Source organism: Syngnathoides biaculeatus, chromosome 18 (genome assembly GCF_019802595.1).
Source record: "Syngnathoides biaculeatus isolate LvHL_M chromosome 18, ASM1980259v1, whole genome shotgun sequence".
NCBI classification, from domain to species: domain Eukaryota; kingdom Metazoa; phylum Chordata; class Actinopteri; order Syngnathiformes; family Syngnathidae; genus Syngnathoides; species Syngnathoides biaculeatus.
Genome location: NC_084657.1, coordinates 10636843 through 10649030, shown reverse-complemented (window position 1 = coordinate 10649030; position 12188 = coordinate 10636843). Strand labels below are relative to the sequence as shown.

At 42.8% G+C, this 12188-nt stretch overlaps 2 protein-coding genes across 2 annotated transcripts; one reads left to right on the top strand and one right to left on the bottom strand.

Annotated features, from left to right (window-relative positions):
• Window positions 1–3934: 3934 nt before the first annotated feature.
• LOC133491774 (cytochrome c oxidase assembly factor 4 homolog, mitochondrial) lies at window positions 3935–4748 on the top strand. Its single transcript, XM_061803361.1, has 2 exons — window positions 3935–4124; window positions 4355–4748. Exon 2 carries the CDS (start codon window positions 4356–4358, stop codon window positions 4635–4637), a length of 282 nt encoding a protein of 93 aa, XP_061659345.1. The 5' UTR covers window positions 3935–4124; window position 4355; the 3' UTR covers window positions 4638–4748.
• A 146-nt stretch (window positions 4749–4894) lies between these two features.
• On the bottom strand, window positions 4895–7927 carry LOC133491773 (olfactory receptor 1E16-like). The gene is made up of 2 exons (XM_061803360.1): window positions 6998–7927; window positions 4895–6014 (listed from the first exon to the last, which is right to left on the bottom strand). Exons 1-2 carry the CDS (start codon window positions 7415–7417, stop codon window positions 5442–5444), a joined length of 993 nt encoding a protein of 330 aa, XP_061659344.1. The 5' UTR covers window positions 7418–7927; the 3' UTR covers window positions 4895–5441.
• Between the last annotated feature and the right edge of the window lie 4261 nt (window positions 7928–12188).

Here is a 12188-nt window from a genome sequence, read left to right as displayed (position 1 = left end):
ATGATGGGGTAACCTTCATCTCGGAGAAGCGTACACACGCCTCACACTCGTGCGCGCGCACGCACACGCGAACTAATGCACTTAGCACACACACGCATTTTACTCATTTTGCATATTTCACAGTTTAATTGGAGCGCAGCTGCCGCCCGCAAGGCGGCGGACCAGCCCGGTCCACAAAGGTGACTTTGACGCCAAGGAAAATGGCGACTTCCATCAAAATTATTTCAAGTTCATCTCTAGCGGACATGTGCGCAGTACTTTTTTATTTTAATTACTAATTTAAATCTACCGATCCATGAATCCATGAATGAGGTACAAATTTGAACTTAATATATTTTTTTAATGTTTGTCTTTGTAAAAAAAAAAAAAAAACTCCAAACAAATATCCATTTTCTTTGCTGCTTATCCTCACAAGGGTCGTGGGGAGTGCTGGAGCCTATCCCAGCTGTCAACGGGCAGGAGGCTGGGTACACCCTCGATTGGACGCCAGCCAATCACAGGGCACGTGGAGACAGACAACGGTCGCACTCACAATCACACCTATGGGCAATTTAGAGTGTCCAATTAATGGTGCATGTTTTTGGGGTGTGGGAGGAAAACGGAGTGCCCGGAGAAAACCCACAAAAACATGTAAACTTCACACAGGTGGGGCTGGGATCGAACCTGGGTTCTCAGAACTGTGAGCCAACACTTTACCAGCTGCCCCACCGTGCCACCCCATACAAATATTTTCTCCCCCAATTTTCCTTTTAATCCATCCGTCAATTTTCTTAGCCACTTATCCTCACGAGAGATGCGAGGAGTGCCGGAGCCTATCCCAGCTGTCAACGAGCAGGGGGCGGGGTACACCCTGAACTGGTCGCCAGCCAATCGCAGGGCACATCGAGACAAACAGCTAGACTCACAATCACACCTACGAGCAATTTAGTGTCCAATTCATTGTTGCATGTTTTTGGGATGTGGGAGGAAACCGGAGTGCCCACCCGGAGAAAAGCCACACAGGCACCGGGGAGAACATGCAAACTCCACACAGGCTGGTCCGGGATTGAACCCAGTACCTCAGAACTGTGAGGCTAAATCATTCCACCTGAACCACTGTTCCGCCCTCCTTTTAATATTTTTAATATCCATAGAGGGGTTGCCTCAGGAATGGTAACCGGCGTAAAACTGTACCAAAAAGAAAAGTATGCGTTCTTCTGAGATGACACGCTGTGGCGACCCCTAACGGGGCAAGCCGAAAAGAAAAGAAGAAGAAGAAGAATCCATTTGAATATTTGTATTTTTAGAACAGATAATTTGTCATCATCATCATCATCCCCTCAGCGGACACCTAAATTCTCCTTTAAGTTCTGCAAGTGGAACAAATGAGCGTTGGCGAGCTTTAGGAACCAACAACGGCATCACAAACACGTCAACACAGCTTTTAAATGATGAAGACGAGCGCCACGTGTCAAACAGCCTCAAATTTTCTGTATCTGAAATCAAAATTGTCTTTTTTTTTTCAATGCACGTCTGAGATTTGCTTAGAAGGAACACAACAAGACAGCAGTCAAGCGGCCCTGAATCATTTCCCCCTCAAACTAGCTGCTGACGACGTCGCCCAGTCACTGGCCCATATTTTCTACAGTACTGTGTGAATGGCGACCCCCAGTGGACAAATGGAACATCTACACCTCTCTCAAGTATCACTAAAATCACACAAAAAAAATCACAAATATTAATCCCGCGCGATAAGCGAAGGCATTACTGGACGTGAAAATTAAAATGGACGGAATAACATAATACAAAAAAAAATTGATTGCTTTGTGTATTTGAACACAAATGATTTTATAATAAAAAAAAAGAAGCTGCAATTAATGACATCATTGGGTACGCTTCTCCTTCAGTCTGTCGTAGCGATCGAGCGAGCCGACGTGGAGCCGTCCGACCTTGCGCGCAAACAAACAAAAGGTCGCGTTCGCGGCTAAGCCTCGTTAATCTCATCTTTGTGTTGCAATTAAGACTGGAGGGCAGCAAAGGTGCTGATTAAAAAGCTGCCGGCGTCATCGAGAAAACTCATTAAGCCGAGAGCTCACAAGAGCGTTGCGAAAACATTCCTGATCAAAATGTGTTAAATTGGGGAGCGTCTTCTTCTTCTACTTCCACCCGAAATAATATTTCTGATCCAAAAGCATAAAAAAACAAGCTTCTGTCAAGCAAAAGAGTGACATTTCTTTATTTTTGTGACATTTGAAACCAAAGACTTTTCAAGGCAATATGATTATTTATTTACAACGAAGAAACGTGTCGAGGGAAGATTCCCCACCTAGTCTTTATCTTCTAATCAAAATCTGTGCTGATCTCAAATCCAAACCCATACGCCGCCATCCACGGCGCAGGTGCCAGTTCCGGCCCGCCACGTGATTTTATGTGGCCCGCGAAGGCAAATCATGTGCATGATTATTATTTTTTTTGTTAAAATTGATCAAAATCTCCAATTGCCATATCTTAACTGATGATGAGAGATTGCAAGCATTTTTGTGTTTCCAAAAAACGCATTACCCTTGATTTCCAATTCCAAAACTAGTTCATAAATTTCACGTGTAAATATGATGAAGCAATTAATGATTTTCATGCTGTAGCTCAGTGGTTAGAGCACTGGTTTGATAAACCAGGGGTTGTGGGTTCGTATCCCACTGGGGCCTCCACTCCCTGAGAAGGGTTGCGTCAGGAAGGGCATCCGGCGTAAAAATTGTGCCAAACATATGTGCGTTCATCTGAGATGACACGCTGTGGCGACCCCGAAAGGGACAAGCCGAAAGAAACTTACTATATGCTTTTTGTCATAACGACCCTTTGCAAGAAACTGTGACTACGACGTGGCCCAGGACAAAAATGAATTTGACACCCCTGATCTATGGGAACCTATTGATCATTTTGTGTTTTACAAATTTGGGGAATTTCAGACAAACAGACCCTGTTCCGAGCGTACTTAGTGAGTATATACGTCAGTGGCATTAAAAGCTTGGATTCCGGTTCAATATAAACATGCACGGCACCAAATGACTTAAAAAAAACAAACTTTTTTTTTTTTTTAAATGCAAATCTTGTGCTGAGGAGTGTCGGCGCAGTTGTGGAGGTGACCTGCTGGATCCCCCTCCCATGCAAGCCTCTTGGGAGTTTCTTTTGTCTTTTTGAATCTAGTCTACATTGATCCTGGATCAGCATCCTGCTTTCATTAAGACTTCATTTCGGTTTAAAAGAGTCACCCAATGACAGACCCGCGACACACAGAAAGAAAGAAAAACAAGACTAATACAGATGTAATAAAGCGATCCACACACTCCAGGCTAATTAGAGATCGGCGCATTAGCTTCAGGTCTGGGAAGATTTTTTTTTTTTTTTTTTGCTTGCTAATGAGGATCAATTATTCTGATGACTGATTTCACATGAAGATATTTTTATAAAGAATGTTGCGCACGAGGAACCGCGCACTTTTCCTTTGCACGTTTCTTCAATGGCTGCGTGCTGCCCCTTGGTGGACATTTACATACACTGCACTCACCGGACACCTAAAATGAATCAGAATCATCTTTATTCGCCCACCGGTTTAGCCAGCAGATGGCGCTCTTTCTGAATGTGTAAAATGCTAAATACAGCGAATCATTTAAGCCCAGTAACAGTGATTGATTAAATTAAATTGATTGAATCTCCATCCCTAACTAATACTAAGATATCATGAGCTTTAGTTATTTTTTGTTTTGTTTATGGCATAGTACCAGTAAAATTCTAATTTTCAAACCAGGAAGCAGCTGTGTTTTAAGGGGACGTTTTGACAACTGAACCAAGTCTCGAGCTTGTTTCTTCTAAAATACACAATTATTCAACGAAAATCACATTAACAGTTCTATGAAATATATAACGAAATCACAACACAGCACATTTAGATAAAGACATTTTACTGAGCAACCACGTAGGAAAGATTTGACTGTTACACTCGGTCCTACGCCTAAATGTGTCCCCCTACAAACTGTTAACCATAACCCTTTCTTTTCTTTTCTGATCAAAAGTTCACGATTGTGTATCCATATAATTTTTTTCTTCGATTATTGGAAACGCGGAGCCAATGAAGGAAAAGATAAGAGGTACGAGAATATGGATTTAACGAACAAACAAACGTCGCATGTTGGTGACTTCTAAAAGTCAATCAACCGCCTCAGCAAGTTTGACGTTAGAATTATTGTTCACCACATTTGGTACACAGACAAATTTGATAAATTTTTAACCATAGAAATGACGATTAACACAGGAGGAAACTATACATAAATGGGATTATGAAACTGCAACAAATATTCAACGTCACATTCCTGCGTAGCATGACGTCACCCCCTGCTCACGACCGAAGTGCGAAGAAGAAGATGACGACGGGCGCCAGCGATGACGACGGGGAGGCCGAAGACCCGGTGGAGCGAATGATCTCTCGCACGGGGTGCGCTGAATTGCACGAGGCGCTGCAGGACTGCATGGCCGAGCATCAGGACTGGCGAGTGTGCCAGAGCCACGTGGGAGCCTTCAAAAAATGCATGAGCGACTACCACAAGGCACGGCAGGAACTCTTGAGCCAGGGCCGGCGGACGGGCAAGACCACGTCCACCTGAGCCCGGACCTCATTTCTGTATAATCTGGGTCCGATCTGTATTAAACTTGGTTGTATGCAAACACCTTCAGATACTTTAAACGCAATAAAAAAAAAAGTGACTTTATGATTATCAATGTAGCAACATGCTCATTGTGTATAAATGAGGAATTTGGATCAGTTATTTTTCATACCTGGTTTTCCACCTTCTAGCTCCAAAATCACTCTGAAAAGCACATTGAACATACCACAAACAATGAACAATTCTGATTTGAAAGTATCAATGTAGATACATGTTCAGTGAAACAACAAATGTTTAAACTGTGTCATTTCTGAGTTTCATACATGAGCAATATACATTCATATGCGGCCGGATATAAAAGAAAATGCTCACACAACTGCTCACGAAACCCCAGTAAAATTTGTCAGTCTTCACAGAGGATAAAGAAAAAAAATGGCTGTGAATATGATTTGTTGCAACCGTTTGTGTTCAAATATGCATCACCTAAAATTGAAGCATACCGCGATATCCAAGCTAGTTTGCTTAGCCGTCTATGCCTTTCTTAATTGTATGTCAGCATTTTATGCTAACGGACCTTCAGGCGTGAACGGATAAAAATATTAATAATGATATCATTCTCTATTTTCGTAGATTTTTTTCAATGTTTTTGAACAAGAAGTGGCAATAAACAGGTTAACGAACAGGATGTTCACTTCCTCACAAATTGAGTTTGTGTCGCTGGCGCCGATCGCAAAGAAGCGATGCTCCCCACCTCGAAAAACTCCCGAGTCAGGTCACTCGTAAGTTGAGCTACGACGGTACTTCCTATTTGGTTGCCGTCCACACTTTTGAGCGTCCGACCTGTTTGCCGCGTCGCGCGCTCCTGACGAGCCTGCTCAGCGACTCTTTAATCTCCTGCGTCTGCAGCGTGTAGATGACCGGGTTGAGCACGGGGGGGAAGACGGAGGTGAGCGACAGGTTGACAATGCGGCCGTCCGGGTGGATGTTCTCCATCAGCGTGAAGGTGATGAGCAGCGGGATGAAGTAGATGGCCACCAGCGAGAGGTGCGCGGCGCAGGTGCGGAAGGCCTTGAGGCGCTCCTGGACGGCGGCCACCTTGGCCAGGGTGCAGCCGATGGCCACGTAGCTGAGCAGGATGAAGGCCAGCGGCAGCCAGAAAATCACCACCGGGTACACGCAGCTCACCACGTAGTTGGGGTAGTGGCTGTTGCACGCCAGCCGGTAGATCTGGCCGTGGTCGCAGAAGTAGCTGTTGATCACCACCGACTTGCAGAACGACAGTCGGGTCAGCAGGCCCGTGGCCACCGCGACCAGGACCGCCACCAGCAGCCAGAAGCCCAGGATCAGCGATAACATGAAGCGGTGCGTCATCCTCACCTGGTTGGGAGGGAGGAAGTTCACACGATCTACGTACGTCGAGAAACCATCCATCCATCCATCCATCCATCCATCCATCCATCCATCCATCCGTTTTCTGAGCCGCTTATACTCACGAGAGTCACTGGAGGGATGGAGCCAATCCGAGCTGTCATGGGCAGGAGGCGGGGTACACCCTGAACCGGTTGCCCGCCAATCGCAGGGCACATCGAGACAGACGACAGTCGCACACGCAATAACACCTTGGGGCAATTTAGAGTGTCCAATTCATGTTGCGTGTTTTTGGGATGTGGGGGGAAACCGGAGCGCCCGGAGAAAAGCCACGCAGCCAAGGGGAGAACATGCAAACTCCACACAGGCGGGGCCGGGATTTGAACACCGACCTTCAGAACTGCGAGGCTTTACAGCTGCTCCACCGTGCTGCCTCAAGGAACCAAAAAAAAAAAAACTCAATTCCATTTTTTGCCCAACTTACAAGATATCAGAGTGCCTTGGTCATTTCTCAAATCAGCTGTATTCAGAGAGCACTTTTTAAATAACCACTTTTCCAAGTCCACTCTGATAAATCTGGAAAAAATGGAAAAAAAAAATTAAGCCCAACTGATACAACAACTTTAAACACTGAGACTGAGAAAAGTTAAAGGAGAGCTTTTCACTTTTACCATTCTGCCAGGATTGCATCTCTTTGAACGCACCACGTATAGTAACGACGAGTTTCTACGATTGGACAGTGAACATACAACAGAACTTGTGCTATGCTCTTACTCTGAAAGACAAAGCGCACCACTTCCAGTTACAGATTGCTGGCGACGCAGCGGTGGACACATGGTACCGCTCATCCTGATAAAAAAAAAAAAAAAGAGCGATGACCGATCCTTGCAAGGCACTTCAAGTATGCTTGCGTCTTGCCACTCAATTTGTTTGGTGCGCGTTGTTGAACGAAAGTTCAAATCTGATACGAAGCTGCGGTTTCTGCTCCTCACCTGGTAGTGCAGGGGGAAGATGATGGCCAGGAGGCGGTCGTAGGCCAGCGCAACCAAGTTGAAGGACTGCATCGACAAGCAGGTGTAGCAGAAGAACAGCAAAGCCAGGCAGCTGCGGAAGGGGACGCGGCGGTTGCCTAACAGGAACACGTCCAGGAGCTTGGGGACCAGAGCCGAGCTCCCGAACAGGTCCACGAAGGCCAGGTTGAAGACCGCCACGTACTTGGGGGTCTGGAGCCGGCGGTCTAGGCAGATGACGGTCATCACGGTGCCGTTGGCCAGCACGGACAACGTGTAGACCACAAACAGGAAGACGTAGTACAGCTTGATGTGAGGGACACCGGATAGGCCGCTGATGATGAAGTACTCGGGGTGCACCATGGACACGTTCTCGTCCTCTGCCGGATTGAACAGGTTCATGGTCCCCAACTGGATCTTGACTCCAGCGTACAGCCTATAACAGAGGATGCCGGAGGCCTGAACCGCCCCCACCACCACCCCTTCCCCCCGGGTTGAGACACGCCCGCCCCGCACATAAACAACATTAGTTCAAGTCAACAAAATCAAGTTTTTAATCCCACGGCGAGATCTGCCCACCGTAACCTTGGCGACCATTTTACAACAAACATGGTTGAGTGACTTGATGAGAAAAACAAGAGACAACAATCAGCCCTCAAGTTGTAATGAGCACTTCCCTAAACTCCAAATTAATTGCTAATGCTAACGCTAAACTTAAGCACCAAATCTTAGCGGGGCTGACAAACACACAGACACACAAATTGTTGCCTTGTCCTAGCAGCAACCAAGAGAACATTGTACGGTATTGTCTGTCACAGTACATATCATATTTGTACTGTATATGAAGAATGCATGATTTGGCACATTTTCTCACGAAAATTTTTGCACCACACAACTGAATTGATGCCATGTGGGTCTTGTATCCCTGCCAAAAAAAACTTATATTCCTGTCTGTCAGATTTTTTTTTTACTATGCAAAATGTACACTGACTACATTTTAACAACTTCTTCTTCTTTTTTTTAAAGTACATTATATGAAATATAGCCATATGGCATTTATGCTAACAGCTTATTGACATGAGTCAGCAGCAGTTCAACAAAAAGAAAAACTCAAAACTACCTAAAAAAAAAAAATCATCCATTCACTTTAAAAAAAAGTTATTAGGTGACTATTGTGAGGAGATTTCAACAATCCCAGTCATACTTGAAATATAATCAATACAGAAAAATAATTAAAGAGGAATTGGATGAGTTCCTGTGGGCCAGCTCACTTGTGGAATAGTCCACATTTTCCAAAGGGGGGTAGAGTGTCGACGGGGTGAAAAGCCGTGCACACCGACAAAATGTTAATTTAAACTAAATTGTTCATTTGGAATATGATAAGCTCAAGGTGTAATTTTAATAATAGTAATAATAATAATGAAGACATTCTAAAGGATGTAAATCTTTTTTTGTCTTTACAAGTGTTCAAGGCAATTTAAATTATTATTGTGAATATGAAGTCAGGACATTTTGCTGAGTTAAAAAAAAAAAAAAAAAAACTGTTCATTTTATTGTGCAATTTGACATTTTATTTCCATGGGACTCAAATGGCGGCAATTCAGCGGAACGCCCCAAATTGTTTCTTGCAATTGTGACGCTTAATTCTTAAAAGGTCGCCCGAGACAACAAACTTGCCTGCGATGCCACGGGACTTATTATTAGGGGGGTTATCATTAATAATTAGCATTCCCGGAGAGATTTGCAAGTGCACTGCCAGCTGCTTCTAAAATTGTGACACGCTCCAAATGAAACGTTAGAAACGGCAGGCAGCATAATAAACGTCTTCCGTTAAAAGAGAAAAATGATTCACGTTTGGATGGTGTTTCTAATTAAGTGACCATATAGTGTTTTAGTTCGCTGTAATATAATATTTTTTTCATGACAGTCTCCTTACAAAATAAATGGCAACTTGTTACAAAACGGCAACAACATATTTAAACAGATATGAAAAAGCAGATTTGATCCTGAACTGGTCACCAGCCATTCACGGGGCACATAGAAACTCACATTAACACCTCCGGGCAATTTCAATTATTTGGATTTGGATTTGAACCCGGGTCCTCAGATCTGCAAGGCAGATGTGATAAATAGTCATCCACTATTCCACCCCATTATAAATGTAAAAATTGTGAAATATTTCTACACAGAAACTGTATATCACACATTTTTTTAAATAAATGGTTAATTTATATCTAAAAAAAAGTTAATATAATAAAAAAATGCGCGTTACGGTGAATCAGCCTGTGGAGCGTTGACCTCACAGTTCTGAGGACCCGGGTTCAATCCCGGGCCCGCCTGTGTGGAGTTTACATGTTCTCCCAGTGGCTGCGTGGCTTTTCTCTGGGTGGGCACTCCAGTTTCCTCCCACATCCCAAAAATATGCAACATTAATTGGACATTTTAAATTGCCCGTAGGTGTGATTGGGAGTCAAACTGTTGTCTGTCTCGATGTGCCCTGTGATTGGCTGGCAACCAGTTCAGGGTGTACCCCGCCTCCTGCCCCTTGATAGCCAGGATAGGCTCCAGCACGCCCCGTGACCCTTGTGAGGATAAGCGGCTAAACCAAAGGAAAAATGGATGGATATTTTGGATGTTTACAATTTTGCATATTGAACATCTATCTTTTGAATAAATGGATAGTTCATTTCTTCAAAAAAAATCCAATACAATATTTGTAAAACCAACCATTTTACACATATGTGCAATCTTTTTTCATTTTAAAACATTGGTAAATTGATTTATCATCATTGAGGTAAACTGTATAGTAAAATACGTTGACCTGCACTACATTTTTTTTCAAATGTAAATAATTCATTGATTGTATTACAGTGAAATGATTTATAAATCAACTGTATTCAAAATGTTTATTTTAAACATGAATAAGCAGCTTCTGCAGAATTAATATGTCATCAACAGCATTTAAAAATATATTTTAGTGACGAAGCAAGTCATGAGAGTAAACAAACAAATGTGGCAGAGAGTCACTCCAGAGACGGAGGCTTGTTTTTCCACCTGCGCTCCCTCTGGCCTTTCACGACTTCACTAATTGAGACTCTGGTGACACACACACACACACACACACACACACACCACACACACACACACACACACACACAACACACACACACACTTAATAGTCTCATCGTTTGTTTTGTTTTGAAATTGACATTATAATTAAGTGGCAAACTTTCAACGTGCTGCGGCGAAAACATTTTCCAAAGATCAAATGATACACCTGTAGCTGAAAGAATGCTAAACAAAATGGTAACATTCTGCTAAAAGCTATGCGGTAGTACACGGTCATTTAAATCCTTCAAAAATCAACCTTTGTCTGCTCCACGGTAAACAAAGAAATATCCCTAAAATTATGCACGCAAATTATGTTGCTTGGTTTTGTAAAACGATAGGTTATGCCACTAACATGAACAGCATAAAGGCTATTAGGCCGTCTGGATACTGTTGTCCTTTGATACGGAAGGCAATACGCTTATGTAATTTCAATACTGTATAAAAAAAAAAAATAAAATAAAAAATAGTAAAGTTTGCTTTCCTTGCAGTTCCACGTTTTGACGAAAGGGTGGTAGCATAATAGTTATCAGTTTAAATGACATTACAACACACACACTTGGTCACACTTTACTCATTGTGACTACAAAGTTGTGTATACCTGTCTTGTATTAACTAGTTACCAGTATCTAGCGACTTCCGTTCTTACTAAAAAGTACTAGTAACTATCTACTTTGTGAAACAGAAGTCTTCTCTTTTAGTTGACTACATTTTACCCTCACCGAACTCATTGACTGTAGCGACAAAGTTTACATCTCTCGAGTAATAATCTAGTTCAAGAAAAGGCAATTTAAATAGCGTAAAGGGCCACCCTTTTTATTTGGGGGGGGGGGGCAGCTCTATCAGGAGGCCGCATAGAACCACACATTTCCTGAACAGAAAGATGGCAAAAATATCATTTTAAAAATGAACAAAATGGGTGCATATCTGTTTTTTTTTTTTTTAATGTTGTTTTCCAGTGCAACAGGCTCCCTTACACACAGAAATACACACACCTGTCAACTTTTCGGAGCGCCAACCTGTATAAAATACCCCAAAAATCCTTATAGAGATCAAAAAATCTTTAGAACATACCGAAACAAATTATGTCAAAATAACGGAGGGGAAAAACCCCAAAATTTTTCAATGATTTTCATCGTAGATCTCCATAATGATAATATCTGAAGTTATCAAAGTCTATTTAGTGGCATTAACTGTGTTCAGAATTGTATTCATGTGTAACTTTCTTCACCAACTCTAAATGCTGAATTTTCATTATCCGTATGATTTGTGATGTACGGCTGTAAGATTCACCGCAAAATCCGTATGAACTACGGCGAAATCGTACGAGTTGACAGGTATGAATACAGGGAGTCCTCGGTCTACGACTGAGATCCGTTCCTAGAGTAGCGACATTTCGACTTAAGTCGGATTCCACCATCAAAGTCAGAATTTACATTAAAAAAAAAAAAAATACATTGAAGTAAAAAAGATGATGTACTTACCATTACTGCTGAGAGGTGGATGGAGAAGAAGAAAGGGAGGCTGCGCTTAGCTATTGCGAAGGAACCTGGTCCTTGTTTTGTGATCATTGTATCCGACATATGAACGGAACCCTTCACATGCGCTAAAATACGGGGTTTGCCTTTAATAATTGTCATCACCGACTGAAGCCTTGGTGTTGTTCTTGTCTCTCCTTTCTCAATCTTTTTATGATTTTGAGCTTCGTTTCCACAGTGATGGAATTTCTTTTGGCTGCAGAAGCATTGCTTAAAGACACAGCTTTCTTCTTTGGGGGCAATAATGTCTAAAAAGGAGGGCAAAAATTGCAAAGATACAAACGGATAAGCATTAGCCAGACAGTACAAAAACTTTTTTTTTCACTGAATTATGTAATACTGTATGTTCTTCAAGTCATTCAAAAATGCCCTGAATATTTGGCTACTCATTTTTCAGTTCGGAGCAGTGGCACTCCGCTTTGTTGAAGGAGGCCCCGCCGCATCGCTCCTGCCCTGCCGCATACCAGACAGCTTGAAACGAAGCCAGTATCGGCCCTTAGCGAAGCCCGGTATCGGTACCCGCCCAT